A 19,257-nucleotide genomic window follows, 5' to 3' on the forward strand; every position below is an offset into this window, starting at 1 on the left:
GGGAGACAGGGCAGCAGGACCAGTGAGTGGGTGCCTGGGACCAGCACCTGAGGACAAAAAAAAAAAAAAATCGCGTGTTTTTTCCTTTTTTTTTTTTCTTTCTGTTTCCTCTCTCATTGTTGCTGTTGCTGTTTTGGTTTGGAGAGTACTTTTTGGAAGTCTTAAAGGGGCAGGACAGGTCACTTAGACCAGAGGCAGGGAATCTGGGGATCTCTGGGCACTCTAACCCCCTGGGCAGCAGGGAGCACAGAGGCCCCTTACGGAGATAAATAGCCTCCCGGCCGCTCCCCCTCCAACGGGGCTCCACCATTTTGGAGGAACAGCCCCAGCCAGGCCACGCCCACAGCAACAGCGGAGATAAACCCCATAGCAACTGGGCAGGAAGCAGAAGCCCTGTCTGCGCACAGCTGCCCAGCACAAGCCACTAGAGGTCGCTATTCTCCCAGGTGAGGAAGGCCACAAACCAACAAGAAGGGAAGCTCTTCCAGCGGTCACTTGTACCAGCTCTGCAAACTATCTCTATCACCATGAAAAAACAAAACTACAGGCAGACAAAGATCACAGAGACAACACCTGAGAAGACAGACCTAACCAGTCCTCCTGAAAAAGAATTCAAAATAAAAATCATGAACATGCTGACAGAGATGCAGAGAAAAATGCAAGAGCAATGGGATGAGATGCAGAGAAAAATGCAAGAGCAGTGGGATGAGATGCAGAGAAAAATGCAAGAGCAGTGGGATGAAGTCCGGAAGGAGATCACAGATGTCAGGAAGGAGATCACAGAAGTCAAACAATCCCTGGAAGGATTTATAAGCAGAATGGATAAGATGCAAGAGGCCATTGAAGGAATAGAAGCCAGAGAACAGGAACATATAGAAGCTGACATAGAGAGAGATAAAAGGATCTCCAGGAATGAAACAACACTAAGACAAATATGTGACCAAGCCAAAAGGAATAATATTCGTATTATAGGGATACCAGAAGAGGAAGAAAGAGGAAAAGGGATAGAAAGTCTCTTTGAAGAAATAATTCCTGAAAACTTCCCCAAACTGGGGGAGGAAATAATCGAACAGACCATGGAATTACACAGAACTCCCAACAGAAAGGATCCAAGGAGGACAACACCAAGACACATAGTAATTAAAATGGCAAGGATCAAGAACAAGGAAAGAGTTTTAAAGGCAGCTAGAGAGAAAAAGGTCACCTATAAAGGAAAACCCATCAGGCTAACATCAGACTTCTCGACAGAAACCCTACAGGCCAGAAGAGAATGGCATGATATACTTAATGCAATGAAACAGAAGGGCCTTGAACCAAGGATACTGTATCCAGCACGACTATCATTTAAATATGATGGCGGGATTAAACAATTCCTAGACAAGCAAAAGCTGAGGGAATTTGCTTCCCACAAACCACCTCTACAGGGCATCCTACAGGGACTGCTCTAGATGGGAGCACCCCTAAAAAGAGCACAGAACAAAACACACAACATATGAAGAATGGAGGAGGAGGAATAAGAAGGGAGAGAAGAAAAGAATCTCCAGACAGTGTATATAACAGCTCAATAAGCGAGCTAAGTTAGGCAGTAAGATACTAAAGAAGCTAACCTTGAACCTTTGGTAACCACGAATCTAAAGCCTGCAATGGCAATAAGTACATATCTCTCAATAGTCACCCTAAATGTAAATGGACTTAATGCACCAATCAAAAGACATAGAGTAATAGAATGGATAAAAAAGCAAGACCCATCTATATGCTGCTTACAAGAAACTCACCTTAAACCCAAAGATAAGCATAGACTAAAAGTCAAGGGATGGAAAAACATATTTCAGGCAAACAACAGTGAGAAGAAAGCAGGGGTTGCAGTACTAATATCAGACAAAATAGACTTCAAAACAAAGAAAGTAACAAGAGATAAAGAAGGATACTACATAATGATAAAGGGCTCAGTCCAACAAGAGGATATAACCATTCTAAATATATATGCACCCAATACAAGAGCACCAGCATATGGTGAAGCAAATACTAACAGAACTAAAGAGGGAAATAGACTGCAATGCATTCATTGTAGGAGACTTCAACACACCACTCACCCCAAAGGATAGATCCACCAGACAGAAAATAAGTAAAGACACACAGGCACTGAACAACACACTAGAACAGATGGACCTAATAGACATCTATAGAACTCTACATCCAAAAGCAACAAGATATACATTCATCTCAAGTGCACATGGAACATTCTCCAGAATAGACCACATACTAGCTCACAAAAAGAGCCTCAGTAAATTCCAAAATATTGAAATTCTACCAACCAATTTTTCAGACCACAAAGGTATGAAAGAAGAAATAAATTCTACAAAGAAAACAAAAAGGCTCACAAACACATGGAGGCTTAACAACATGCTACTAAATAATCAATGGATCAATGAACAAATCAAAATAGAGATCAAGGAATATATAGAAACAAATGACAACAACAACACTAAGCCCCAACTTCTGTGGGATGCAGCGAAAGCAGTCTTAAGAGGAAAGTATATAGCAATCCAGGCACACTTGAAGAAGGAAGAACAATCCCAAATGAATAGTCTAACATCACAATTATTAAAACTGGAAAAAGAAGAACAAATGAGGCCTAAAGTCAGCAGAAGGAGGGACATAATAAAGATCAGAGAAGAAATAAACAAAATTGAGAAGAATAAAACAATAGCAAAAATCAACGAAACCAAGAGCTGGTTCTTTGAGAAAATAAACAAAATAGATAAGCCTCTAGCCCAACTTATTAAGAGAAAAAGAGAGTCAACACAAATCAACATAATCAGAAATGAGAATGGAAAAATCACGACAGACTCCACAGAAATACAAAGAATTATTAAAGACTACTATGAAAACCTATATGCCAACAAGCTGGAAAACCTAGAAGAAATGGACAACTTCCTAGAAAAATACAACCTCCCAAGACTGACCAAGGAAGAAACACAAAAGTTAAACAAACCAATTACAAGCAAAGAAATTGAAACAGTAATCAAAAAACTACCCAAGAACAAAACCCCGGGGCCGGACGGATTTACCTCGGAATTTTATCAGACACACAGAGAAGACATAATACCCATTCTCCTTAAAGTGTTCCACAAAATAGAAGAAGAGGGAATACTCCCAAACTCATTCTATGAGGCCAACATCACCCTAATACCAAAACCAGGCAAAGACCCCACCAAAAAAGAAAATTACAGACCAATATCCCTGATGAATGTAGATGCAAAAATACTCAATAAAATATTAGCAAACAGAATTCAACAGTATATCAAAAGGATCATACACCATGACCAAGTGGGGTTCATCCCAGGGATGCAAGGATGGTACAACATTCGAAAATCCATCAACATCATCCACCACATCAACAAAAAGAAAGACAAAAACCACATGATCATCTCCATAGATGCTGAAAAAGCATTTGACAAAATTCAACATCCATTCATGATAAAAACTCTCAGCAAAATGGGAATAGAGGGCAAGTACCTCAACATAATAAAGGCCATATATGATAAACCCACAGCCAGCATTATACTGAACAGCGAGAAGCTGAAAGCCTTTCCTCTGAGATCGGAAACCAGACAGGGATGCCCACTCTCCCCACTGTTATTTAACATAGTACTGGAGGTCCTAGCCACGGCAATCAGACAAAACAAAGAAATACAAGGAATCCAGATTGGTAAAGAAGAAGTTAAACTGTCACTATTTGCAGATGATATGATACTGTACATAAAAAACCCTAAAGACTCCACTCCAAAACTACTAGAACTGATATCAGAATACAGCAAAGTTGCAGGATACAAAATTAACACACAGAAATCTGTAGCTTTCCTATACACTAACAACGAATCAATAGAAAGAGAAATCAGGAAAATAATTCCATTCACCATTGCATCAAAAAGAATAAAATACCTAGGAATAAACCTAACCAAAGAAGTGAAAGACTTATACTCTGAAAACTACAAGTCACTCTTAAGAGAAATTAAAGGGGACACTAATAAATGGAAACTCATCCCATGCTCATGGCTAGGAAGAATTAATATCGTCAAAATGGCCATCCTGCCTAAAGCAATATACAGATTTGATGCAATCCCTCTCAAATTACCAGCAACATTCTTCAATGAATTGAAACAAATAATTCAAAAATTCATATGGAAACACCAAAGACCCCGAATAGCCAAAGCAATCCTGAAAAAGAAGAATAAAGTAGGGGGGATCTCACTCCCCAACTTCAAGCTCTACTACAAAGCCACAGTAATCAAGACAATTTGGTACTGGCACAAGAACAGAGCCACAGACCAGTGGAACAGATTAGAGACCCCAGAAATTAACCCAAACATATATGGTCAATTAATATTTGATAAAGGAGCCATGGACATACAATGGCAAAATGACAGCCTCTTCAACAGATGGTGCTGGCAAAACTGGACAGCTACATGTAGGAGAATGAAACTGGACCATTGTCTAACCCCATATACAAAGGTAAACTCAAAATGGATCAAAGACCTGAATGTAAGTCATGAAACCATTAAACTCTTGGAAAAAAACATAGGCAAAAACCTCTTAGACATAAACATGAGTGATCTCTTCTTGAACATATCTCCCCGGGCAAGGAAAACAACAGCAAAAATGAGCAAGTGGGACTACATTAAGCTGAAAAGCTTCTGTACAGCGAAAGACACCATCAATAGAACAAAAAGGAACCCTACAGTATGGGAGAATATATTTGAAAATGACAGATCTGATAAAGGCTTGACATCCAGAATATATAAAGAGCTCACACGCCTCAACAAACAAAAAACAAATAACCCAATTAAAAAATGGGCAGAGGAACTGAACAGACAGTTCTCCAAAAAAGAAATACAGATGGCCAAGAGACACATGAAAAGATGCTCCACATCGCTAATTATCAGAGAAATGCAAATTAAAACTACAATGAGGTATCACCTCACACCAGTAAGGATAGCTGCCATCCAAAAGACAAACAACAACAAATGTTGGCGAGGCTGTGGAGAAAGGGGAACCCTCCTACACTGCTGGTGGGAATGTAAATTAGTTCAACCATTGTGGAAAGCAGTATGGAGGTTTATCAAAATGCTCAAAACAGACCTACCATTTGACCCAGGAATTCCACTCCTAGGAATTTACCCTAAGAACGCAGCAATCAAGTTTGAGAAAGACAGATGCACTCCTGTTTATCGCAGCACTATTTACAATAGCCAAGAATTGGAAGCAACCTAAATGTCCATAGGTAGATGAATGGATAAAGAAGATGTGGTACATATACACAATGGAATACTACTCAGCCATAAGAAGTGGAAAATTCCAACCATTTGCAGCAACATGGATGGTGCTGGAGAGTATTATGCTCAGTGAAATAAGCCAAGCGGAGAAAGAGAAATACCAAATGATTTCACTCATCTGAGGAGTATAGGAACAAAGGAAAAACTGAAGGAACAAAACAGCAGCGGAATTACAGAACCCAAAAATGGACTAACAGGTACCAAAGGGAAAGGAACTGGGGAGGATGGGTGGGCAGGGAGGGATAAGGGGGGGGAAGAAGAAGGGGGGTATTAAGATTAGCATGCATGGGGGGGAGGGAGACAGGGGAGGGTGGGCTGCACAACACAGAGAGGACAAGTAGTGACTCTACAACATTTTGCTAAGCTGATGGACAGTAACCGTAATGTGGTTGTTAGGGGGGACCTGATATAGGGGAGAGCATAGTAAACATAGTATTCTTCATGTAAGTGTAGATTAAAAATTAAAAAAAAAAAAGAAAAAGAAAGAAAGAAAGAAAGAAAGAAAGAAAGAAAGAAAGAAAGAAAGAAAGAAAGAAAGAAAGAAAGAAAGAAAGAAAGAAAGAAAAGAAAGAAAAGGGGGATTACTCGTTAACAGGATAAAACTATTGGTAAATCAAAGATCAACGCATGCTTTAAATATCCTTAATGTTGATCACTTAAAGGGTGTCAGATGATCAACTATGGAGGTACTCTTTTCTGATAATATTCCTTTCTCTTAATTAAAAAAAAAAAAAGTTACTGTGTGCTGACCTCCAATGAGTTCTGCACAGTGGTATAGAGGGCATGTCAAAGTGTGGGCAAAGGGTCTGTTTGTTCTATGCAGAAGATCAAGGCCTAGCTTGGATACCCAGAAAATGAACTAAGATACAATATGAGGAGGAGCTTCCGGCATCAGCACTCTCTGGAGGACTTGTGCAGGGGGATGATCATCAAAAAGCCTCCACAGGGATCCGGACGATGCTGCGGTTGTGGCTGCATCCAGCCCACCGTCTCCTGGACTTGCCATAGGAATGAGGAGGGAGATGTCTAGGCTGGCATGTGCATACAGTGAGACAACCAATTTGACCGGATCTGTACTGTTGGAACTCAACCAGGAGTTGGCAGGGGTGCAAGTTGTAGCACTCCAAAATCTCATGACTATAGACTATCTATGGTTAAAAGAACATATGGGATGTGAACAGATCCCAGAAATGGGCTGCTTTAATTTGTCTGATGGTTCAAGTACAGTTGGACAATATCCATCATATCATAGATAAATTTTCACAAATGCCTAGGGTGCCTAAATGGTTTTCTTGGCTTCACTGGAGATGGATGGTAATTACAGATTTGCTTTGTTTATGTCACCGTATTCCTATTATGTTAATATGTGTGTAAAAATTAGTTAGTAGTTTAAAACCTATACATACTTAAGGTACTATAGAAGAAGATATGTCAAAGAAATAATCAATCCTCCCATGTTTCCTTCATATGCTACATCTATAGCTTTTCTTCTTCCTTCCTAATTACAACCCTTAAATAGAATTCGTGCCTCATATCGAATTTACCAAGTATCATAATTCCTCCAGGTGGTAAAGATACCTCGAGACAAGTGCTGGGCATAGAAGCCACAGGGCATAAATCTGCAAAGAAGTAAAAAGCTAACCTTTGCAAACAATATGGCTTCTCTCTCACTTACCAACTTTACATTTCCCTGTATGGCCCCGGAAGATGACTGTTTAGCCAGAGATGGGTAAGATTCCTCAAGGGAGGAACAACCTAAGACAGGCACAGTCGCAGGGGGGCCATCAGGTGAGAATTTGGGGATCAACAGAGGTGAGGCTCAGAACCTCACCCCCCCTGCTTTGAGAGAAATCTTCTGCGTCTGTGGATGTCTTGCTGCCCTTGTCTAGCCTGGATTAATACTTAGTCCATAGGCACACACCTGATCATCTGATCATCTACATTTGCCCTCTTACAGCACTAAACTATGTTTTCTACCTTTATCTTGCATCTACCTACCACTTCAGCATTTTATTAAAAATAAAAATAATAATAATAATAGGAGAAATGTGGGATCAACATATAAATCAAGTACAAAAATCAAACGAATATTCATATTTGACCTGATTGTTTATAGGTCATAATGTGTGATCAAAACCGAAAGTTTCTGTGATGAATGCCCTTGTACTGTTCACCACGTAAGAATTTATTCACTATGTAAGAATTTGTTCACCATGTAAGAACTTGTTTGTTATGCTTCAGAAGATTGGAGACTGACAAGAATTAGGCTTGAGATGGATTAATGATTGTACATTGAGCGTTGACCCCCCTATACTGAATTTTATTGTTGTTAACAACCATTTGATCAATAAATATGAGAGATGCCCTCTCAAAAAAAAAAAAAAAAAAGAAAAAGGCGGGAAAATCTACTTCTATTTACATGTCTTAAGTCACCCCCATCTAACAGACCACAGCCGGTGGCTGCCACAGCAGAGTTGTTCCTTGCAGAGCACCTGGAATGGTTCTCTCACATTACTGGTCTCCAGGTCAATCTAAGGGAGCAGGGGGAGGACCAAGAAATGCTCCTTTCATACGGCTTGTAATACTGATGACAGAACTGCTCCCACAGGGATGTTCAGAGAACTGAACAAAACACTGTATGTAAAGTGGTTAATAGCTTTGTGGCACAGAATTAAACACTTAATAAATATTAACTTTGATTACTAAAAAAAAAAAAAAAAAAAAAAAAAGTTAGTTGAATTGAATAATTAAAATCCACAAAACGAAACTTGGGTTCCTCGCACTCCAGAATCCAGGTTGCTAGGAATCCAGCCCCAGAGAACTTGCTCCCATGCCAGTCTTCCTCATTCCAGGACAGGTACCCTGGGAGTGTGTCTTGGTACCTACCACTCTCTTGTCCTATTTCCAACATGTTACCCAGTGTTATTGGCTCTACTTCCAAAAGGTTCCTGAAATTCCCACCCACTTCCTCCACACCAGTCCCAGCCCCCTCCCCTGATTCCTACAGCAGTGTCCTAACTGGGTGAGCCAATTCCAAACTTCCTTCCTCCCCACACGTTCTCCAGCAGGATCTTTCTATGGATGTAAACTGGACGTGCCTCATCCCTGCTAAGAACACCTGAGGGGCTTCCAGTTGCATTCAGAATGTCACCCCTCCTCCCCATGACAAAGTCAAGGAAGGTCCTGGCGCAGCTCCATGCTCACCTCCCAACCCCCTACGTGAGCGGCACCCTGCAGCCCACAGGCCCCCTTTCCCTTCCTCAACTGCACCACACCACTTCCTGCCTCAAGAACTCAGCTCGCAGTGTTCCCTCAGCCTGATAGCTCTTCTCCTCTTCTCATTTTTCAGATCCAGCTTAAAATCATTTCCTTGGGGAGACCTTCTAAATAAATCTTAAATCCCCACCTGTCATAATCCCCACAGTCCTTGTTCTTCTGCTTCGCAGCATTTATTACTATTTGACTCTGCCACGGCCTGTCTCCCCACTCGACTGTCAGTTGGTTTTATTCATCATGATGTCCCCGGTATCTACAAGGCCCCTGACCCACAAAGCAGCTCAGGATATATTTGTTGAATAAATGAATGAAGAGATACTAGGCCTGTCCAGTTGGCTGGGGTTATCCAACCTTAAGTCCCTACAGAAAAGTGATTACGTTTCACTTGACCTAGTGAACCCACTGAAATATTATCTCCTGGAACATCATGAGATGAGGCTCAAGATCCACTGAATTGGCACTATCCTATTTACTAGTTTCAACTTTATGGGGAGTATGACAGAATAAGGTCTGCTCCCAGAGAACCTGCAGTCTGGCCAGAAGAGTAGACATATGCCTAAAACACTTGGACAATCAGTTAGAGAGAACATGTTCAAATATAAAAATGATGGAGCCAACCATAAATGACCTCAAATTAAAGTCAGGAACCATCTGTGAGAGTTGCAGCCAGTGAAGGTATCACAAAGAAGAAGATTTGAACTGGACCTTTAAGAAACTATGGTTTGCAGGAAGGAAGGGAGGCATATCACCTTCGAGGCCAGAGAGCAAATGCAAGGAGGGAATGAAGGCCAGGCCTGCTGAGGAGCAAAGGGTAACATGAGAGCTCCATCACCTGCCTTACAAGATTCCAGAGATAGGAAGAGAGAAGTTTCATAAGATCAGTATTTTTGGTTTTAATTTTTAACACTGGAATAAGTAAACAGCAACAAAATACTTTTTTGTGTTTTCAGATGCCAGTTAAAAAACTCAAATGTACAATCACTGTGTTGGCCAAGAATTATTATTATATTTTAACTCAAAGAGGGAAACCTTTAATGTTCAAATTAAAGGTAGAAGAACCCAAGAGAGAAAAATGACCAACTCTGGGTGAAATACATGGAAGAGAGTCAGCCATGTGCAATTGGGTGAAGCAGATCCAAAAATGTGAGGCAGAAAAGTGCACCAGGAGGAATCTGCCAATCAGAGGACGCTACGCTGAGGACAGGCTGCGCACAGACCACCCAAAAATTTAGGCAGCACCTAAATCCTTTGGAGGGTAGCTTCAGTCTTTGAAAATAGGCCTCATCTTGCTCAACACTTTCCAGTTAGAAAATATAGTAACTCATGTTCAGAAAACACAACAGTTTCATTTCTCGTTTATGAACACTGGGAATGTAAAAGACAAACATTTGTCTCTTCATCCAAGTCAGGATGAATTCATCTTGTTTAAGCACACCTCTTTAAAGGGCTTTTATTCTCACTACCTATTCCTGATTTTTTATTGTGTTTTTCTCCCAAGCATGTTTGTCTCTGCAGCACAGCTTCGGGAAGCATAGGTGTCAGCAGTATCTCGTTCTATTTTGAGATCAGGGAGGAGCACACATAACACAAGTAAGGAAGGGGGAAAAGGAAAATAAATGAGATGTCTGCTGCAATATGTTTATAGAGGTGCTTGGTGCTGTGTTTTATTTATTTATTTTTCTTTATCAGATATTTATTTAACTTTTACTGGAATAAAGTTGATATACTATATCATATTGGTTTCAGAGGTACATTACTAGATGCTTGCCACCTTGGTACTGTGTTTTAAATTAACCTGCAATTAGGCTACAACAACCTAATCTGAAGAAATTCACCTGAAGGAGTAAAAAATCTGGAAGACACTGGCACCTATAGTGTGTACACAGATAGAGAACTTGCCCCACGCTGTGTATCTACAGGTGGCTTTGCTAAGGCAATTTGAATCAAAGTGTAAGGAAACAGAAACAGTTGCTTATTGGACATGGAAGATAAGGTGATGCTCTACAGCTTACATAGAATTAATTATCTGAAGCCATAATTACCTGCTGCTTGAAGCAAAACACTTGTTTTTTTCTTAAATGTTGATGTCTACCAGGATCTCTATAATTACTTAATTACTTATTCAAAGTCCCCTTTACTTGGAGCCATGAAGACCTCATATGAGTGAAAGGCTGTGAACTGGCTAAACCACACAAAGAAATATTTTCCAAGTTAAGATATTAATACTTATCTTCTCGGAGGTCCTTATTTGATTTTTATTTTAACAGTGACCTGCATGAAGCTTGGAAAGTCTCCCAGCTCACGTAGAAACCACAAGCTGAGTTTCTGGTATATGGACGCCACGCTTCCTTGGCTGAGTGTGGATAAAATGAAGGTTCCTGTCGCCAGGATTCTCACCTGGCCCTGGCTGGCTAGCTGACTACACACGTGTGGGCAATACGTTGTTATGGACTCTATATAAAGAGCTCCGCCCAGTGCTCTGGGCGACATGGTGGCATGGCTGCAAGGCTGCAGGAGAGCAGAGCAGAGGCCCAAAGGACAGCTGTGTGGGCAGAGAGGCCCAGAGGCAGAGACCGGCTTGCTGCATGCAGACTTGCTCTGAGTGGACGGGATTCTAGTGATTGACCTGCCACCATGGAAATAAAGTTGGGTATAACCCTTTCACCCCAAGAATGTTCTACTGGTCACATTAAATCCATAGTAAACTTAATGGGGGCTGAAACCCATTGGCAAGACAATTGGCAAAAGTCGGCAGGATTCATTGTTGACCAAGGAAAAAGACAAGCTGCCCTTATGGGAGGGGTGCTTCAGTAGGCTGCCCCTGTGAATGGGGAGACAGTGGATTGTCCTACAATGGGTATGTGGTCTGAGGTGGCTTGCCTCCTAGAGGACTGGGCCCCACCAGGACTGGAGGCAAGTGGAGGTGACACCTGAGGCAGAAGGGGTGGCCCTTGGTATGGTAAGTAGGTCTTTTGAAAGTCAGAGTGCCCGTGAGGCAGCGGAGACTGTGGGTTGGCTGCTTGTCACAGTATCAAACAAGTCTAAAGATGAGAATAACATGATCCTCAAAAAGACACAAGAAATGGAGGCATGAGAATGCGAGCTGCAAACTGCTGTGGATTCACTGAAGGATGAAATGGGATTGATGCGAGAGGAGGCAGTACGAGAAGCTGGCAGTGAGATGCCACTGAAGAGGTAAAAGATTCCTTACAGAATGAGACAGCAGTGCTGCTAGGTGCTCTGAAGGAGGAAAAGGCCATAAAGGAAAAAGACAAACTCCTGAGGGAAGCACAGGAGGAGGTGGCATGAGAATGTCAGCTGCAAAGCATTGAGGTGAAGGTAAGAGAGCTGCTGAAGCCTGAGCTAGCATTGCTGTGAGGCACAGTAGAAAAGGTAAAGGGTGTAGCACAGGAGGCACTCAGGGGAGGGGACAGAAATGTGCCATCAGCCCCAGAAATGGAGGAGCTGGGCAAGGATGAAGGGGTGGTGCGAGGGGCACTGACCCCTCCTCTACTGAAAGCATTCCCAGTGGTTGTAAAGAAAATAAAGGCACAGCAGCCCAGGGTTCCCCTAGGAGAGGTGTAGTCCCCTCCCCAGGTCATGGAGCACTCTATGCTCCGCCCCTATACTCAGGCTGAACTGGTGGATTTGGGCTCCTTGTTTTTGCAGAAGCCCTCGGAGTCAATATCAGTTTGGCTCCTGCGTCTGTAGGGCTTAGGGGTGAATAGAATTGTTCTGTCTGAATCGAGACGGGAAAGCTGTCTTCCCTGACAGTTCAGCAAGCCTTGAGGCAGCAGTTACAAAGTGCACATCACATGCTGGGAAATCACTCCCTCCTCAATTGGCTTATGGCTGCACTTCATGCTGTGTGGCCCAATCAGGGTGATCTACCGTCCTCTCCTGTTAGATGGCAGACGTATGCTGAGCTCCAACAGGTGTTACAGGAGCTAGGCATAAGAAATGCCATCTATAGTCCAGAGAATCATGGCCAAGATGAAGAGCCTTTTACTACAGGGATGGGAAATACTGTGCTTCAAATGGTTCTCACATCCCTCTTTGGGTCTCTAGTGGCTAATCTTGCCCCTCACTTAGGGCAGCCCATAAGCAAGGTTTCATGTACAGTAGCAGACTTAGGAGAGGCTGAAGCAATGAGAACCTGGAAAGAAATAAGGTCTGCTACTTACAAGAAGAATTTAAAGGGCCCATGAAGGTTATGAGGACCCAGATGTGGCTTGATTTAATACAGGCAGGAGCAGATGGAAGGAAATAAGATGAGAAGTCAAATAGGATCTTACTGGAGAAATAGCAACAACTGAAACCAGAGCAGCAGTTCAAGCCATTAAGACCAAAGGGGCAGAGGTCAGAGACAGAGCCACAAGTTCGGCCTGTGTGTTTGCAAGACATTCTGCTGGAAAGTGAGCCAGCCTCACTTGAGCCCACACAGGAAGATGACTGGGGAACATGGTTCGACTGAGGGGAAGGTGGAGGTACCTGCCCTGAGGGACCAGGGGGGACTGGAGGCCACATGTTGAAACAGCTATCCATTGGACCCCTGTGGACATACAATGTGTCCTGGCTCTGGTGGACACAGTGGCTGAATGTTCCCTGGTTCACGGTTAACCTGAGCAGTTCCCTGGGACCCCACTATCATAGGTGGATATGGAGGTAAGGTTATTAGAGTGAAAAAAGCCCAAATCCCTTTGGGAATAGGGTGTCTACCCCCAAAAGAATATACTGTGTGTATCTCTCCCATCCCTGAGTGTATTTTAGGGATTGATATATGGCAGGGTCTATGGTTGCAGACTACTGCAGGTGAGTTCAGACTGAGAGTACGTGTGGTGAAGGCAGTTCTGAGGGGACATGCTAGGCACCTGCCCATAGCTTTGCCTGTGCCTCAGCAGGTGACTAATACCAAACAGTACAAACTGCCTTGAGGGCATAAAGAAATAGGAGAAACCCTCCAGGCACTGGAAAACGTGGGTATTACAAAGTGCACCCATAGTCCTTTCAATTCCCCAGTGTGGCCAGTAAAAAAGCCACATCGCACCTGGTTTATAACTGTGGATTACAGAGAATTGAATAAAGTCATACCCCCTGTGCATGCTGCTGTTCCTTCTATTGCAGTCTTGATGGATACCCTCAGCCATGACCTAGGAACATACCATTATATGGTAGATCTTGCTAAGGCCTTGTTTTCCATTGACATTGAGCAAGAAAGACAGGAACAGTTTGCCTTCATGTGGGAAGGATGGTAATGCACCTTCACCTTCCTTCCACAGGGATACCTCCACAACTCCACCATATGTCATGGACTTGTAGCCCAGGACTTGGCAACATGGGAGAAATGGTCAATGGTGCAGCTGTACCATTACATTGATGATGTCATGCTCACATCTGATTCTCTTACAGATCTAGAAGGTGCAGTACCTAGACTGCCATAACATCTACAGGAGAAAGGATGGGCTGTGAATAGTACCAAGGTTCAAGGACCTGGTTTGTCAGTCAAATTTTGGGGGGTTGTCTGGTCAGGTAAGACTGAAGTTATACTAGAAGCAGTCATAGATAAAGTCCAGGCCTTTCCTAGCCCTACAACTATAGCATTGTTACAGGAGTTTCTGGGTCTTCTAGTCTACTGGAAAGTATTTATCCTGCACTTGGCACAAATTCTGAAGCCCTTATACCAGTTGGTATGAAAGAGCATCAGGTGGGATTGGGATGAGACATGTGCATTTGCCTTTACTACAGCAAAACCAGCAGTCAAGGCCGTGCAGGCCTTGAGTGTGATAGATCCATCAAGGCCCAGTGAGCTGGATGTTCATGTGACTGAAGATGGTTATGGCTAGGGTCTCTGGCAGTGGCTTGATCAAACTCACCAATCTATTGGTTTCTGGTCTCAACTCTGGAAAGGGGCAGAGGTAAAATACACTTTGATAAAAAAAGAACTGGCTGCCATGTATCACGCTTTGCTGGCTACAGAACCCATCACTGAAATGGCCCTGATAAAGGTAATGACTACCTATCCTATCTTGGGGTAGGTACCAGACTGTACCTCAAAGCCAAGGAGTATTGGGGCACAAATGCCCACACTGGCCAAGTAGGGTGCTTACCTACAGCAGTGTAGTGCTCTCTATAGTAGCTCCTTGAGTAAAGAACTGCAATACTTATTGGGGCTGGTGACATATACTAGTGAGAAGCAGAAAGAATTTACTTTAGAACCATTAGTACCAGAGAGTCCCTATTGGGAGGGAAGAGCTCCTATACCTGAAGATGCATGGTACACAGATTGCTCCAACCATGGGCAGCCCCCACAATGGAGGGCCATAGCTTTCCTAAGACTCAGTCCTAAGACTGAGATAATATGGATGGAAGATGGTAAGGGGAAGAGTAGTCAATGGCAGAGTTGCAGGCCGTGTGGTTTGTGATCAGCCAGGAGCTCTCCCCAGTAGTTGTCTGCACTGACAGCTGGGCTATCAGGGCTTGACCCTGTGGCTACCAACCTGGTACCATGCCAAGTGCTGGTTGGTCACTGACCCCTTTGGGGGCAAGAATTGTGGCCAGACTTATGGGCCTGCATCAGACTAAAACAATTACAGTATATCATGTGACAGTCATTTGCCACTGGCATCCCCAGGAAATGAGGAGGCAGATAAATTGGCCCAGATATGTTGGTTAGAAGGAAAGCCTGCCTCTGATATAGCCCAATGGTTACATCAGGGTTTTTTTGCATGAGGGGCAAAAGACAATGTGGGCTGTAGCCCATCAGTAGGGCTTGCCTTTGACCTTTGGAGAAGTTAGTAGAGCCCAGCAGGAGTGTGTTGTATCCTCTAAAAGGGACTTACACCAAGTTCCACAGCAACATGGGACAATAGCTAAGGGGCTGATACCCCTCATCAAGTGGCAGATAGACTATACTGGGCTTCTACCTATGTCAGAAGGATATGGGTATGCCATAACTTGTGTGGACAGAGCTACTGGACTTCTGGTTGCTTTTCCTACACCTTGTGCAGACCAGCAGATGACCAAAAGAGGCCTGGAGTGTCTCTTTGCCTCCTATGGCTGACCACAGGTAACAGAGTGATCAGGGCACCCATTTTTCTGGACATGCACGCAAGAATGGGTACAACAGTTGGGAATCAAATGGAAGTGTCATATACAATCCTACTGCAGCAGGCATGATAGAGAGGCACAATGGCTTATTAAAATCCAGACTAAAGTCAGATACCAATTGTCTGCAGGGATGGTCAGTCTGCTTATGGACCTTGCTATGGCATTTGAACAAGAAACCCCGAAAGGGAACCCTTAGCCCTGTAGACATGTTAACACATGTTGCTGCCTCCCCTATACAGCTGCAAATACAAACCATGAAAGAATCATTGAAGCCAAGGTTCGGCCACAAGAATAATATCTTGCTGCCAGCACCAACTGCACTAAACCCAGGAGACTCCTTTGAGTGGATGTGGCCTTAGACCTTTCAACACATGGACAAATGATAGCTGGCTTTCCTGGCACCTTGGGGACAAATCCTGGAAGCTGGCCTCCTGTGTATTCCTGGAATAACAGCAGAGTGGCCCCCAAAGATCACAGTGGTATATCCTGAATGGCCAGAAGGTAGGAGCATCTTACTGGGGAGTTTTGTTTTATCATTATGGCCAATGCATGCACCTCCAGAAGCACTATATATAGACCCTTCAGTAACCCCCATGGGGAGAGAAGTAAATGTATGGTATACTAGACCTGGATGGGACCTGCTTCCTGGTATAGTCCTAGCACAGAACCACTCTCTTCCATGCATCCTACTTGATGGACAAGATTTGTCTATGTTGGTGTCATTAAAACATATGTCTTATCGCCCCTAAGGTCTTTGTGGAGGAGGAACCTCCTCTGGCTTGAGGATTATTATAATTTTTGTTACCTGTATCAAAATCTTGTTGTATGTTAATTTTTGTTATTATCTCTAAGTTGCTGTTATCCTCTGTTGCTATTGTGGAATCTGGGTACAGTGCTCCAGCTTTCTTGCAGAGGGACCACTGCGGAAGATTGAAAGCATGTAGATTGTAAGGCGAGAATCCTGGAGGGGTGGAGTGTGGAGAAGTTGGGGTTCCTATGGCCAGGATCCTCCCTGAACCCAAACCACATGATGATGTAACTGGCCTGTTGCTAGGCTACTGCTTCCACACCCGTAGGAATAAGCACTATAAAGAGAGCTCGGCCCAGTGCTCTAGGTGGAGGCAGAGATGCTAGTGCTCCACCTACGGCCAGGAGAACAAGCTGGGTAATCAACCCTTTTGCCCCAAGAACATTCTACTGTCATTTCTTTGGTCGCACTGAATCCCTAGTGAATTTGCCTGGGGCTGAAACCCACTGGCAAGACATGGAGCATAACTATCTGCTCATCTGCCTTCCCAGGGCTACGCGGGGAGTTGGGCTCCAGAAGCAAAAAGGAGCTGCGCAAGCAAAGGTGTGGCTGTCAGAGTCACCAGGAGCTGCCTAGCTTCATGAATTAAGAGCACTTCATTAATTAAAGCCCTTAATAAAAATGAAATGTCTAATAGCTGCACAACTAGCCTAATGTTCCAGAAAAGCTGAACTCCACCAGAGAGAAATGAGTTTGATCTGAGCAAATACGAGGGTAATGGAATGAGTCCAAGTCTGGTTCTCTTCACTGTCCCCAGTTACACAGCTACATAGGGCAGCAGGGCAGCTTCCTCACAGTGGAGCACTATCCCCATTGCCCACTTTGAGGAGGAGAAGGACGGGGTTGAGGGTGCAGGCTTTCAGCATAAATTGCAGCTCTAGCACTCTAGGGTTCCACCACTCAGGTTGAGGAGCTTGGAGAACTCTATTCTGATGAGGGTGTGAGATAATAGCAGGAAAATGAGTCCTGCTGAAGGAGGAAGGGAAGGTGACTTGGACCCCAGTAAACAAACAGGGTGGCTGCTCAGGGCTTGGCCGCTTTCTTGTGCATTTCTGTGCTGTGTCAGTAAACCAGGTCAGAGCCCCCATCTCCAGTGAATTCTCCGTCAAGCCAAGAGAAGCAAACAAAATACTCCCTGCTGTGGGTTCTGAGAGTCTAAAGTAATGAACCAAAACCAGTTAAAAGGAAGTCAGATCTGTTCTGGGAAGCCACGGCCCTGACTTTGAGAGCCCCGGGCAGAAGAGAGATCAAACCACCCATTTCCCCTCTGGGACTCCCTTCTAGAACTGTCCAGAGACAAGATAAGGTATTTGAGAACAGCTGCCAGCTATTCAGGGGTTCAACTCTTCCTAAGGTGGGTCTTCCAGGACTCAGTCCCACACCTCACAAAACATACTTCTTGCAAAAAGTGCCTGGTCATGCTATGAGGGCACCTTGGCACGCAGTTTCCTAAGGCAGCTGTCAGCAGGCAGGACAGAACAGAGTGTCATTAGCAGAGAAGTTATGAAGGTGAAATCTGGCCATCAGCTGGGAGAAAGATCTCAGATAAAGGGTATTCCTGGGGAACCGCATGAAGAAAGGGAAACAGAAAACAACCCAGCTCTGGGGACAAAGAGGGGGCCCTCACATTCCATTGATTAGTTGATAAGAATTGAGCAAAACCTTCACAAATTGACTCACCACCCAATTCCTACCTTCAGGTCATGTGGGATGGAGACACTATTTTTTGTTGATGATCACCAGGCAAAAGAAATGACCAAGAATTCCCCTTCTTTTGTTTGCCTAAAGCCATTCAGTTTAATGTGTGACTTCAGCTTTCTATACTTTATTGCTATTTTCCCTCTCCTCCCCATAACATACTAACATAAAATGCTATTGAATACTTTTTAAATTAAATAATTTTTAATTAAAATGATTCATTTTTCAAAAGGGTTAATTAATTTCAATTCTCAAAACATAGAATTAGCAGGTTAAAGCACAGAATTTTGGAGAAGCGGGAGGCACAATATAGGTAAGGATTAACAAGTGAGTGGTTGTAGATGTTACATCCGCAGCATCACACAAATTCACACAGAAGAAAAGCTCTACATCAGAGCTCAAGGATGTTATACTTTGACTCTCAGAAGCACAAAAATGGAAGCTAAGCTGAAAACACAATTTCAGATACTTACTGATTCCTTGAAAGAGCTCTTCAATATTAATAGCATTTTTTGCACTTGTTTCAACCACAATGGCACCTATGGACTCAGCATATTCCTTAGCATCCTTCAAGGGAACCTCCCTGGAAAAGAGGTCAAACCAAGACAGAAATTAATGCCTATTTGTAATATATAATTAACCCAACAGACCAAACAAAGAGCTCACATGGAAACAGCGTCTTTATTTTCCTGTAGAATAACAACTCAGTTGCTCAGCAAGTATTGAAAACCTGGTGAGGGTGACACATTTTAAAGTTTAAAACCTGGTCCGTGGCATCCACGGAGATAAGAAGTACACATATGAAATACCATCCTCGCTCCCACAGAAGAAAGCATTCCAGAACAGTAGGAAAAACCTTTATGAATATGGCCATATATATTCCAGCTTTCAGAGTTATAGTTGATTTCAATTTTTTTCCCATAATGATTTTTAAAAAAATTCTATGTATGTGTATGCATGAGCACACACACATATGCGTCTGTAGGACTTTTCTTACACCATCTTTAACAAATCAGAGAAAATATGTGAGCT

The 19,257-nt window shown here is 43.2% G+C and overlaps 1 protein-coding gene across 2 annotated transcripts in view; it reads right to left on the reverse strand.

Annotated features, from left to right (window-relative positions):
- RAB31 (RAB31, member RAS oncogene family) overlaps positions 1-19,257 on the reverse strand; it is a 131,349-nt gene that overhangs the window by 12,181 nt on the left and 99,911 nt on the right. For both annotated transcript variants that reach the window (XM_037001106.2, XM_037001107.2), the window contains exon 6: positions 18,699-18,808. In XM_037001106.2, coding sequence (XP_036857001.1) covers positions 18,699-18,808 — 110 coding nt within the window. The remainder of the gene's footprint in view (positions 1-18,698; positions 18,809-19,257) is intronic.

This window comes from Manis javanica, chromosome 9 (assembly GCF_040802235.1).
Source record: "Manis javanica isolate MJ-LG chromosome 9, MJ_LKY, whole genome shotgun sequence".
NCBI classification, from domain to species: Eukaryota; Metazoa; Chordata; class Mammalia; order Pholidota; family Manidae; genus Manis; species Manis javanica.